Below are 14196 nucleotides of genomic sequence, written 5' to 3'. Positions count from 1 at the left end.
CTATGGGAGAAGCATCTCAATCCCTGCCATTGGAGCAAACAACTTTGAGCTTAAGCCTCAATTAGTTTCTCTAATGCAACAGAATTGCAAGTTTCATGGACTTCCATTGGAAGATCCTCATTAGTTCTTAGCTGAATTCTTGCAAATCTGTGACACTGTCAAGACCAACGGGGTTGACCCTGAAGTCTATAGACTCATGCTTTTTCCTTTTGCTGTAAGAGACAGAGCTAGGACATGGTTGGATTCACAACCTAAAGAAAGCCTGAACTCTTGGGAAAAGCTAGTTAACGCCTTCTTGGAAAAGTTCTTTCCACCTCAAAAATTGAGCAAGCTTAGAGTGGAAGTCCAAACCTTCAGACAGAAGGAAGGAGAATCCCTCTATGAAGCTTCGGAGAGATACAAGCAATTGATCAGAAGGTGCCCTTCTAACATGCTTTCAGAATGGAGCATCATAGGAATCTTCTATGATGGTCTGTCTAAACTATCTAAGATGTCATTGGATAGCTCTGCTGGAGGATCTCTTCATCTGAAGAGGACGCCTGCAGAAGCTCATGAACTCATTGAAATGGTTGCAAATAACTAATTCATGTACACTTCTGAAAGGAATCCTGTGAATAATGGGACAACTCAGAAGAAGGGAGTTCTTGAGAGTGATACTCTGAATGCCATATTGGCTCAGAATAAAATATTGACCCAACAAGTCAATATGATTTCTCAGAGTCTGTCTGAAATGCAAGCAGCAATCGGCAGTACTAAGGAAGCTTCCTCTGAAGAAGAAGCTTATGATCTTGAGAACCCAGCAATGGAAGAGGTGAATTACATGAGAGAATCCTATGGAAACACCTATAATCCTTCATGGAGAAATCATCAAAATCTCTCATGGAAGGATCAATAGAGACCTCAACAAGATTTCAACAACAATAATGGTGGAAGAAACAGGTTTAGCAATAGCAAGCCTTTTCCATCATCTTCTCAGCAACAGACAGAGAATTCTAAGCAAAACCCCTCTGACTTAACAACCATTGTCTCTGATCTAATCAAAACCACTCAAAGTTTCATGACTGAAACAAGGTCCTCCATTAGAAATTTGGAGGCACAATTGGGTCAGCTGAGTAAGAAAATTACTGAACTCCCTCCTAGCACTCTCCCAAGCAATACAGAAGAGAATCCAAAAAGAGAGTGCAAGGCCATAACCACATCTCACATGGCCGAACATGGAGAGGAGGAAGAGGCAGTGATTCCCATTGAGGAAGACCTCAATGTATGCCCACTGAGGAAGCATGGGAATCTGAGGCTCATTCTGAGACCATAGAGATTCCATTAAATTTACTTTTGCCATTCATGAGCTCTGATGAGTATTCTTCCTCTGAAGAGGATGAAGATGTCACTGAAGAGCAAGTTGCTAAGTACCTTGGAGTAATCATGAAGCTAAATGACAAGTTATTTGGTAATGAGACTTGGGAGAATGAACCTCTACTGCTCATCAAAGAACTGGATGACTTGACTAGGCAGAGATTACCTCAAAAGAGACAGGACCCTGGAAAGTTCTCAATCCCTTGTACCGTAGGCACCATGACCTTTGAGAAGGCTCTGTGTGACCTAGGGTCAAGCATAAACCTTATGCCTCTCTCTGTAATGGAGAAGCTAGGGATCATTGAGGTACAAGCTGCAAGAATCTCACTAGAGATGGCAGGCAATTCAAAGAAACAGGCTTATGGACTTGTAGAGGATGTCTTGGTGAAGGTTGAAGACCATTACATCCCTGCTGATTTCATAGTCCTAGAGACTGGGAAGTGTATGGATGAATCCATCATCCTTGACAGACCCTTCCTAGCCACAGCAAAAGCTGTGATTGATGTTGACAGAGGAGAATTGATCATTCAAGTGAATGGAGACTCCCTTGTGTTTAAAGCTCAAGGATATCCCTCTGTCACCATGGAGAGGAAGCACGAAGAGCTTCTCTCAATACAGAGTCAAACAGAGCCCCCACAGTAAAACTCTAAGTTTGGTGTTGGGAGGCCACAACCAAACTTTAAGTTTGGTGTTGAACCCCCAGATTCAAACTCTAAGTTTGGTGTTGGGAGGTTCCAACATTGCTCTGAACATCTGTGAGGCTCCATGAGAGCCACTGTCAATCTATTGACATTAAAGAAGCGCTTGTTGGGAGGCAACCCAATTTTTACTTATCTATGTTAAATTTCTATTTTCTTTTGTTATTTTATGTTTTCTGTAGGTTGATGATCATGTGAAGTCACAAAAACAATTGATAAAGCAAAAACAGAAGGAAAAATAGAATGAAAAACAGAACACCCTGGAGGAGAAACCTACTGGCGTTTAAACGCCAGTAAGGGTAGCAGAACGGCCGTTAAACGCCCAGTCTGGCACCATTCTGGGCGTTTAACGCCAGAAAAGGGAACCAGACTGGCGTTTAACGCCAGGAATGGGCAAAAAGCTGGCGTTAAACGCCAGAAATGGGCAGCAGCCTGGCGTTTAACGCCAGGATTGGCAGAAAGGGGCGTTTTGCACGCCACTTGGTGCAGGGATGAGATATCCTTGACACCTCAGGATCTTTGGACCCTACAGAATCCCCACCTATCCCACCACTCTCTCTCTTCTTCACCCATTCACCAATCACCTTAATCCCTTTTCCCCCAAAACCCCTCACCTATCAAATCCTACCATTCTCTTCACCACTCACATCCATCCTTCATAAAACCCCACCTACCTCACCATTCAAATTCAAACCACTTTCCCTCCCAAACCCACCCTCTATGGCCAAACCATACACACCCCTCTCACTCCTATATAAACCCATCTTCACTCTTTCATTTTCACACACCCTAAACACCACTTCTCCCCCTTGGCCGAAACACAAAGCCCACTCCATCTCCTCTATTTCTTCTTCTTCTACTCTCTTCTTTCTTCTTTTGCTCGAGGACGAGCAACCTTCTAAGTTTGGTATGGTAAAAGCTAAGGCTTTTTGTTTTTCCATAACCATTTATGGCACCAAAGGCCGGAGAAACCTCTAGAAAGAGGAAAGGGAAGGCAAAAGCTTCCACCTCCGAGTCATGGGAGATGGAGAAATTCCTCTCAAGGGTGCATCAAGACCACTTCTATGAAGTTGTGGCCAAGAAGAAGGTGATCCCCGAGGTCCCTTTTAAGCTCAAAAAGGGCGAATATCCGGAGATCCGACATGAGATCCGAAGAAGAGGTTGGGAAGTTCTCACCAACCCCATTCAACAAGTCGGAATCTTAATGGTTCAAGAGTTCTATGCCAATGCATGGATCACCAAGAACCATGATCAAAGTGTGAACCCGGACCCTAAGAATTGGCTTACAATGGTCCAAGGGAAATACTTAGATTTTAGTCCGGAAAATGTAAGGTTGGCATTCAACTTGCCCATGATGCAAGGAGATGCACACCCATACACTAGAATGGTCAACTTTGATCAAAGGTTGGACCAAGTCCTCATGGACATCTGTGAAGAGGGCGCTCAATGGAAGAGAGATTCAAGAGGGAAGCCGGTTCAACTAAGAAGGCATGACCTCAAGCCCATGGCTAGGGGATGGTTGGAGTTCATCCAACGCTCAATCATTCCAACTAGCAATGATGCCAGGGCATTTTGGCCAGTTTCACTGACCTTTTTTTATTGGTTTTAGGGTAGTTTCATGCATTTCCTTAGAAAATAAGCTAGTTTTGGATAGATATTCACTTACATCTTGATTCAAGCATACATTGTGTACTTTACATGATTTCATGAGGATTTTGCATGAATTTAATGACAAATTGGATGTTGTATTTCCCATGACTTGGACTAGAACTTTGATGCACTCTTTTGCTTGATTTCAGGACAAAGGAAGCAAGGAAGAACCACGTTAGCAGCCACGTTAATCTAATTAACGTAACTCCTAACGTGGAATGGGAGTAACTTGCAAAGTTAATGAGAAAAGTAATCACCAATAACGCTCTCGAAGCCATCATTGCCCACGTTAAGAGTCACGTTAACTAAGTTAACGTGAACTCTAATGTGGAGGAAAGGAAATGGAGCCAATGTTAGTGACACTTACCTTTGTCACTAACGTTGGACCAAGCTCATAAGTGGCCACGTTTAGAGCCACGTTAACTTAGTTAACGTGGCCTCTAACGTTAAGAAGTAAAGGGGAAGCCAACGTTAGTGACATTCAACTTTGTCACTAACGTTGGCCAAGTCACAATAAGCCACGTTAACTTCCACGTTAACCTAGTTAACGTGGAAGCTAACGTGAAGAAAGTAGGTGATCGACAACGTTAGTGAGACCAAACATTGTCACTAACGTTGGGATTAACCCACACAAGCCCCAATAAGCCACGTTAACTCCGACGTTAACCTAGTTAACGTGGAAGCTAACGTGAAGAAGGAAGGTGATCGCCAACGTTAGTGACACCTAACATTGTCACTAACGTTGGAAGGAGCCCACACAAGCCACAATGAGCCACGTTAACTCCCATGTTAACTTAGTTAACGTGAAAGCTAACGTGAGGAGGAGAGATGATGAGCCAACGTTAGTGACATTCACCTTTGTCACTAACGTTGGAGATGGCTAGCACAGCCACGTTAAAGGCCACGTTAACCTAGTTAACGTGGACTCTAACGTGGGAGCTAGGGGCACATTGGAACGTTAGTGACAAAGGTAAGTGTCACTAACGTTCTCGAAGGTTGGCAAGCCTACGTTAAGGAGCCATGTTAACTAAGTTAACGTGGACTCTAACGTAGGGAAGGAGGAGACTTCTCAACGTTATTGGGAAAGGTAAGTCCCAATAATGTGTGCGAAGGACAAAGAGGCAACGTTAGTAACAACGTTTGTGCCACTAACGTTAGAGTTAACGTGGCTCTTACTTTGGTGAGGAACGTTAGTGAAAAAGGTGATTGTCACTAACGTTCTCGAACCCACATTTCCACTTAAACGTTAACACCACTAACGTCCTGAGCTAAAGTCTCTGTCCACTTCACACTTTCTCTCTGCAAGTAAAACTAAAGCCAATGAAGAAGATAACTGCTTCAAACTCAAAATCTAAAGGCCCATACCCAAGACTTGAAGAGCCAACTAGAAGATCAGAAGAGTAGTATATATAGGAGTAGCTTTGAATTAAAAGAAGAGTTGGAAATTATAGGGAGCCTCTAGGCATAGAACCACTCTCTGTATTTACTCTACACTTCTAGTTTCATCATGTATTCTCCATCTTTGTTTTCATTTTCCAAAGCTATGAACAACTAAACCCCTTTCATTGGGTTAGGGAGCTCTGTTGTAATTTGATGGATCAATACTAGTTTTCATTATTCTTCTTCTATCTTTTCTCTTGATTTTACTTGAAAGCTTTCGATCTTCATCCAATTGGGTAGTTATCTTGGAAAAGAAGCTATTCATACTTGGATCTCTTCTGAACCTTGAAAGAGGAATGAAAAGATCATGCTAGAAATGCTTTCTCATGCTGGACCAAATTGGGTTTGGATGGATATGTGACTATAATCTTCTCAACACTTGATTTGGGAAATGCATGTGGTATAATCAGTGACTATACTTCATCTCTTCTCATGAGCAATTGACCAAGGAATTGGCTATTGATCAAAATTTGAGAGATTGAATTACAAGAAATTGTAATTCGATCACTTAAGATTACCAAGGAGATCAATGAGTGCATTGATTGAGGAAGAGATGAAAATGAAATTGATCCGGAGAATGCAACATCTCCCAAGCCCAATGAACTCCCCATTTCTGATCTTACCCATTCTCTTTAATTTTTGTTATTTACTCTTATGAGCAATTCCCCCATTCCCATTTACAATTCTGCATTTTACTTTCAGTCATTTATTTTTAGTTCTTTAATTCTAGCATTTACTTTTTCTACCATTTACCTTCCCGCCATACTATTTTCTGCAATTCTCAACTCAAATTCTGGATTCGCTCAACTAGAACATTCCTTTAATTAAAGTTGCTTGATCAATCAATCCCTGTGGGATTCGACCTCACTCTATTGTGAGTTTTTACTTGACGAAAAATTTGGTACACTTGCCGAAGGAAATTTGTTAAGAGACAAGTTTTCCGTGCATCAAGCAACCGGTCCGAAGCTACTATAGACCGGGCTATCATGATACATAGCATCATGATTGGAGAGGAAGTGGAAGTTCATGAGGTTATATCCCAAGAACTCTACAAAGTGGCGGACAAGTCCTCTCCTTTGGCAAGGTTAGCTTTCCCTCATCTCATTTGTCACCTTTGCAATTCGGTTGGAATTGACATAGAGGGAGACATTCTCATTGATGAGGACAAACCCATCACTAAGAAAAGAATGGAGCAAGTGAGAGAACCTCACCAAGAGCATGTGGAAACTCCTCATCATGAAATCCCTGAGATGCCTCAAGGGATGCATTTTCCTCCACAAAACTATTGGGAGCAAATCAACACCTCCCTAGGAGAATTAAGTTCCAACATGGGACAACTAAGGGTGGAGCACCAAGAGCATTCCATCCTCCTCCATGAAATTAGAGAAGATCAAAGAACCATAAGAGAGGAGTAACAAAGGCAAGGAAGAGACATTGATGAGCTCAAGCACTCCATAAGATCTTCAAGAGGAAGAATAAGCCGCCATCACTAAGGTGGACCCGTTCTTTAACTTCCTTGTTCTTTATTTTCCTGTTTTTGGAATTTTTATGCTTATGTTATTTATGTTTGTGTCTTTATTACATGATCATTAGTGTCTAAGTGTCTATGCCTTAAAGCTATGAAAATGAATCCATCACCTTTCTTAAATGAAAAATATTTTTAATTGAAAAAGATAAAGAAGTGCATGAATTTCAAATTTTAAAACAGTTTAATTATTTTGATGTGGTGGCAATACTATTATTTTTCTGAATGAATGCTTGAACAATGCATATTTTTGAATTTGATTGTTTATGAATGTTAAAATTGTTGGCTCTTGAAAGAATGATGGGAAAAGGAGAAATGTTATCTGATGATCTGAAAAATCATAAAATTGATTCTTGAAGCAAGAAAAAGCAGTGAAAAGCTTGCAGAAAAAAGAAAAAAGAGAAGGGCAAAAAAAAAAAGAGAGAAAAGAAAAAAAAAGAAAAACAAGCAGAAAAAGCCAATACCCCTTTAAACCAAAAGGCAAGGGTGATAAAAAGGATTCAAGGCTTTGAGCATCAGTGGATAGGAGAGCCCACAGGAATAAAATCCTGGCCTAAGCGGCTAAACCAAGCTGTCCCTAACCATGTGCTTGTGGCGTGAAGGTGTCAAGTGAAAACTTGAGACTGAGCGGTTAAAGTCGAGGTCCAAAGCAAAAAGAAGAGTGTGCTTAAGAACCCTGGACATCTCTAATTGGGGACTCTAGCAAAGCTGAGTCACAATCTGAAAAGGTTCACCCAGTTATGTGTCTGTGGCATTTATGTATCCGGTGGTAATACTGGAAAACAAAGTGCTTAGGGCCACGGGCAAGACTCATAAAGTAGCTGTGTTCAAGAATCAACATACTTAACTAGGAGAATCAATAACACTATCTGGATTCTGAGTTCCTATAGATGCCAATCATTGTGAACTTCAAAGGATAAAGTGAGATGCCAAAACTGTTCAGAAGCAAAAAGCTAAAAGCCCCGCTCATCTAATTAATACTGATCTTCATAGATGTTTTTGGAATTCATTGTATATTCTCTTATTTTTATTCTATTTGATTTTCAGTTGCTTGGGGACAAGCAACAATTTAAGTTTGGTGTTGTGATGAGTGGATGATTTATACGCTTTTTGGCATTACTTTTAGTATGTTTTTAGTATATTTTAGTTAGTTTTTATTATATTTTTATTAGTTTTTAAATAAAAATCACTCTTCTGGACTTTACTATGAGTTTGTGTGTTTTTCTGTGATTTCAGGTATTTTCTGGCTGAAATTGAGGGACTTGAGCGAAAATCTGATTCAGAGGCTGAAAAAGGACTGCAGATGCTGTTGGATTCTGACCTCCCTGCTCTCAAAGTGGATTTTCTGGAGCTACAGATACTTAATTGGCGCGCTTTCAATTGCGTTGAAAAGTAAACATCCTGGGATTTCCAGAAATATATAATAGTTCATACTTTTCCCGAGATTTGATGGCCCAAACAGGCGTTCCAAGTCAGCTCAAGAATTCTGGCGTTTAACTCCAAAACTGGCACAAAAGTTGGAGTTAAACGCCCAAACTGGCACAAAAGCTGGCGTTTAACTCCAAGAAAAGTCTCTACACAAAAATGCTTCAACGCTCAGCCCAAGCACACACCAAGTGGGCCCGGAAGAAGATTTATGCATTAATTACCTATTTCTGTAACCCTAGGCTACTAGTTTTCTATAAATAGGACCCTTTGCTATTGTATTTTCATCTTTTATTCATACTTTTCATACACTTGATCACGTTTTGGGAGGCTGGCCTCACGGCCATGCCTGAACCTTGTTCTTATGTATTTTCAACAGTGGAGTTTCTACACACCATAGATTAAGGTGTGGAGCTCTGCTGTTCTTCATGAATTAATACAAAGTACTATTGTTTTTCTATTCAACTCAAGTCTATTTCTTCTCCAAGATATTCATTCGTTCTTCAACTTGATGAATGTGATGATCTGTGACACTCATCATCATTCTCACCTATGAACATGTGCCTGACAACCACCTCTGTTCTACTAGCAATGGCTTGAGTGCGTTTCTCTTGGGTTTCTAATCTAAGATTGGAACCTTCGTGGTATAGGCTAGAATTATTGGTGGCCATTCCTGAGATCTGGAAAGTCTAAACCTTGACTGTGGTATTCCGAGTAGGATCTGGGAAGGGATGACTGTGACGAGCTTCAAACTCGTGATTGTGGGGCGTGTGACAGATGCAAAAGGATCAATGGATCCTATTCCGACATGATCGGGAACCGACAGCTGATTAGCCGATGTTGTGACAGAGCATCAGGACCATTTTCACTGAGAGGACGGGATGTAGCCATTGACAACGGTGATGCCCAACATAAAGCTTTCCATGGAAAGGAGTATGAATGATTGGAAGAAGGCAATAGGAAAGCAGAGGTTCAAGGGGAACAAAGCATCTTCATACGCTTATCTGAAATCCACCTATGAATTACATAAGTATCTCTATCTTTATTTTATGTTTATTTTCATCACCTTAAACTCCATAACCATTTGAATCTGCCTGACTGAGATTTACAAAATGACCATAGCTTGCTTCAAGCCGACAATCTCCATGGGATCGACCCTTACTCACGTAAAGTTTATTACTTGGACGACCCAGTGCACTTGCTGGTTAGTTGTGCGGAATTGTGACAAAGTGTGATTCACATTTGAGAGCTCCAAGTCCTTTGGCGCCATTTTTGATGATCACAATTTCATGCACCAGTTATCTTATCTTATCTTATCTTTGGGTGGGGTCAGTTTATTTTCATGGGAACCGCCTTTATCTCTTTAGGCTTTGGACTGCCTTTGGATTTGGGTCGTGTTCCTCTATTTGGGCCCTTTATTTGGCTTTCCTGTCGATTTGGCTGACCTTTTTGAGAAGAGGTCGGGTAGCCTGACCTGAAGAGGTCGGTCGCTTTGTCGCTAATCATCTCAGGTCTGATAGCTCGACCCAGGGTGTGAACAACTCCCCTTCCAACATCACAAGTTAAATCAGCTTAGCCATACCAATCTCTGCATCCTCACAACATCCCAATCAATAATACTATCATTCAATTTGGAAACTCCCCTCCTACCAGAATTTCTTCTAACACTCACCCTATGCAAACTAGATCTAAGTCTGGCATATTTAAATCGAAAGCCCTTACTGCCTCACTCTCCACCTCATGTGATCTTGTTAATAATATACCCTCATTTGTTGCTGCTGCCCTAAAATCAAAACACTGAAAGAATGCTATGTTGGAAGAATTATAAGCCTTATACAAGACTAATACATGGACACTAGTCAATTCAACAACAACAGACAAAGTTATTGGCTGTCGTTGGATTTTTGCCATCAAAAGACATTCCAATGGCCAAATCATTAAGTATAAGGCTCGTTTGGTGGCCAAAGGTAATCATCAACTTGAAGGAATCAATTATGATCAGAAATTTGCTCTTGTGATTAAACCTTCTACAATTCGGGTGGTGCTCTCTTTGGTCCTGAGTTTTTATTGGACAATTAGGCAGCTGGACTTCAATAATGCCTTTTTGAATGGGATCTTAAGGAACTTGTCTACATGTCTCAGCCACCAGGCTTTCAGCAAGGTGATTCTTTATATGTATGTAAGTTAAATAAGTTCATCTATGGTCTTAAACAAGCTCCTCAAGCTTGGTTTCTAAAATTGACCTCAACTCTTGCTACTTTTGGTTTCTATAAAACAAGGTCAGATCCTTCCTTATTTTTTAAATCCTCTGGTAACATTATTTTTTACATTTTAGTTTATGTTGATGATCTTCTTATTACTGGTAATGATCACAATGTCATTCAAACCACCATTACTCAATTAAACAATGCCTTCTCTTTAAAGGATCTTGGAGAATTTAGCTACTTCTTAAGGATAGAAGCTACTAAATTATCCTAAGATTCTTTCCATTTGTCTCAATCAAAATATATTCACTCCCTGTTAAAAATGGATAACATGCTAAACTCCAAAGGAGTTCCTACTCCTATGGTCACAAATTTAAAACTCTCAGGTCAGGGAGATGATGAATTTGACAATCCATATCTATATAGATCTATAGTAGGATCATTGCAATATGCAACTCTTAGGCCTGAGATTTCCTTTTTGGTAAATAAGGTTATCCAGTATATGCAATTCCCGCTTCTTACACACTGGAAATGTGTAAAGAGAATTTTGCGATACTTAACTGGCACTATTGATCAAGGTCTATTATTTCATGCCTCTACTGATTTAAGGCTATTTAGTTTTACAGATTCGGATTGGGGGTTAGATATTGATGACCGAAGATCTACTTGTGGATATGGAATCTATTTGGGATCAAATCTTGTTTCATAGTCCAGCAAGAAACAATCTTCAGTGAGCCGGTCTAGCACAGAAGCTGAATATCGCGGATTAGCTGCCGCAGACTCTGAAATCATCTGGCTACAAAATTTATTGTAGGAACTGTGCATTTCAATCTCTGGAACCCCCACTCTTTTCTGTGACAACATTAGTGCTGTGTTGCTTGCTGAAAATCCTGTTCTTCATAGCAGGACAAAATACTTTGACTTGGATCTACATTTTGTCCATGAGAAGGTTAATTAGAATCAATTGAAGGTTGTGTACATACCCTCTATAGAACAGGTTGCTGACATTTTCACGGAAGCCTTATCAGCTTCTACTTTTGAGAAGTTTCATTTCAAACTCAAGGTTATTTCCAAAATTGCCATGAGTTTGAGGAAGGGTAATAGAGATAGAGTTTGTAACATAATAGATCAAGATCAAGAAGATTAAGACACAGTTGTTAAGTGATAGTCAAGCCTAGCTTATTTTCAATTCTGTTATTCTGTTTTCTGTTTCAACAGAATTTTATGGTAGCTTGCTATATATAGCAGAATTACCTCATCTATTGTAACACATCCAATTACTCAATGATAAATCAACAATTCATTTCAGCTCTTTGTTTCATTGAAAACTCTTTCAGCTCCATCTCCACTCTCCGCAAAAAATTATAGTTCCACAGATTTCTATAAAATTGTTCAATTCAATAAGTATACTTAAATAAAGTATATAGTACAATTTTAAAATAAAAAATATTGTAGATGTTGAACAATTTCAATTTGAAATTCTTTCTAATATTCAAATATTAGTATCCTTACCACAAAAAATTGTGGTAACTATTTGGACCTTATTGTGAGATAACCAAGGGGCATAGTAGACTATTTGAGGACCAAATTTTTTTTACAAAAAATTGATAATTAATTATTTTATGATATATTTTTATATATTTTCATTATTTTATAAGGATGCCAATATTTTTTATGATATGCATTGTTCGAATTTAAGCATTTTACGTATATTATTATACACATCATTTTATTACTCTATACGCTTATATTTGTTTAATAAATATAAGGATTAAGTTATTTAGAAGAAAATTATAGATAAATTTAATATATAAGAATACATATAAAAATTATTACTAAATATTTCTATTTTTATTTTCAATCCTTAATTAAACATAAAAAAATTATAAAGTTGTTTTTTTTAAATAAGAGACATCTAAAATATAAAATTTGAGAAGAATTAAATTAGAAATAACTAAAATTTTATTACAAAATTTTTAGATGAGGAGAGTAGGGGGTGTTCCGAGGGTTACCTGAAACTGTAGGTCGATCTCGGACGAGATCTTCTATGCTGGTCGGAGATGGCGTGTCCGGCTGGCTGATGGCGGCTGGAGCTGTTGTGTCCGACTTGTTGGACTTGCTGCACTGCTGATCCTTGGTCACCGGAGGGTAGGGGGTACCTGCAAGAGACTCCGATGCTTAAGTTAGCACGGGTATTAAGCAGGTTTTATATAGAATCAGAGTATGAGTTATACCTGGGTGCTCCAGTGTATTTATAGTAGTGTGGAGTGACCTTTCTAGGGATAAGATAGTTATCTTATCTTATCTTATCTTTAAGTGAGGTCATCTTATCTTCTGGGGAACCGCCTTTATCCTTCTAGGCTTTGGCTGCCTTTAGATTGGGCTGTGTTCCCCTATTTGGGCCCTTTACTGGACTTTCCTGTCGATTTGCCCGAGTTCTTCGTAAAGAAGTCGGTCTACTTGACCTGAACAGGTCGGTCACTTTGCTACTGAACATCCCGGTTCGGACAGCTCGACCCAGGGTATGAACAGTGCCCCTGCTTGAGCTCGATCTTCTTTTTGAGGTCGAGTTCTTGACTTCGGTCCTTCTCTAGTGAAGCCGAACTCAAGCATTTTGTCGATTCCTTTGTAGAAGCTTTTGAATGTAGAACGTTTTCCTCTAAAAGCGCGCGCTTTTATATCGGCGCTTTGGAAATATGCGAGGGTTTAATGCCTTTTAATTTTAACATTAATTGCCCCGTTTTATTTTGGCTCTTTATTTTGATTTTGAAAACCCAGAAACGGTTTCTCTTCTTTCGCCTTTTTTCGTAACTTCTTCGCATTTTTCCCTTTATTCTCTGGCTTTCAATTTTCTCTGTGTTGCGGCGTTGTTTGATTTTTCTGAATCCTCTGTCTGGAGCTCGTAGTTTCGCGTTTCAGCCGAGCGACGTTTGCTTTTTGCTCATGTCTTTTCTTTTACTTCGAGGTAGCGATTCCAGATTTCGCCGTTCCTTTTCACCTTCCCTGAAGCCTGCTGCTTTTTCAGGTTGGTACTAACTTTCTCACTTCTTTTACGGCTTCATTTTACTTTTTTGGTGAAACTTTTGCCTTTGCATGTTTGAAAGTTTGAACCTTTTCATGATCTTGTATTTGTTTCTTTGATTTTCTTTCGTGCGCTCCTCTGGTATTTTCGTCGAGGCTTTTATACGGTTTTTGTTGCTTCTGATTTTTTACTATCTGATAGAAACTCTGCATCCGTTTCTTGCTTTGCTTGATTACTTTTTGTCTGATTTCTCAAAAGTTCGTACCTTTGATGATTTCTACTTGGCGTGTTTTGATGTTTTGGGAATGCTTTTGCTTGGTTGACTGTGATGATTTATGCTTCTGGAAATGCCTGCTTGTTTGAGGTCTTTTTCTTATTCGAAAGATGCTGGGGTGAGAGCTGTAGATTTCTACCAGAAACCTTACTTGATTATTGCCTCCAAAGGATGCCCCAGGACTTTGGTTTGAGTCTTGGGGTTTCCTTTTTTGTGTGTTGGCCTGTATCGTGTTTGAGTTGTTTTTCTCCCTTATCCGAGATGTTTTTAGTAATCCCATCTTCTTTTCTTACTTGTAGGATTAGTTGGCCTCATGTCTTCTCGCAATAACATTGTTGAGATGACTTCCAGAGTTCCCGAGGGGATGTCCGATTGGCTGGACTCCCTTGTTTTGTTGTGTGTTTCTATTGTGGATGCTGAATTTTGCACAGAGCTGAGGAAGCGCCATAGGATTTGTTATAACAGTGCCCGTGAGGGGGATTACGAGCTTGTTGCTCCCGATTCTAATGAGAGAGTTTGTTTTCCGACTTCCGTTGAGGGGGAGCGTCCGTCTTTCTTTGCTTATGAATACTTCTTCAGCCAATTAAACGTTACTTTCCCTTTTA

General features: G+C 39.7%; 1 protein-coding gene and 1 non-coding gene across 2 annotated transcripts; one reads left to right on the top strand and one right to left on the bottom strand.

Annotated features, from left to right (window-relative positions):
* Window positions 1-328: 328 nt before the first annotated feature.
* On the bottom strand, window positions 329-436 carry LOC112731658 (small nucleolar RNA R71). Its single transcript, XR_003167427.1, has one exon. It is a non-coding gene; the product is annotated as a small nucleolar RNA R71 (small nucleolar RNA).
* A 10181-nt stretch (window positions 437-10617) lies between these two features.
* LOC140176673 (uncharacterized mitochondrial protein AtMg00810-like) lies at window positions 10618-11004 on the top strand. Its single transcript, XM_072208208.1, has one exon. It carries the CDS (start codon window positions 10618-10620, stop codon window positions 11002-11004), a length of 387 nt encoding a protein of 128 aa, XP_072064309.1.
* The last annotated feature ends 3192 nt before the right edge of the window (window positions 11005-14196 follow it).

The sequence above is a fragment of the Arachis hypogaea genome, chromosome 12, assembly GCF_003086295.3.
Source record: "Arachis hypogaea cultivar Tifrunner chromosome 12, arahy.Tifrunner.gnm2.J5K5, whole genome shotgun sequence".
NCBI classification, from domain to species: domain Eukaryota; kingdom Viridiplantae; phylum Streptophyta; class Magnoliopsida; order Fabales; family Fabaceae; genus Arachis; species Arachis hypogaea.
The sequence above is the reverse complement of the archived record's forward strand: the minus strand, read 5'-3'. Positions and strand labels throughout refer to the sequence as shown.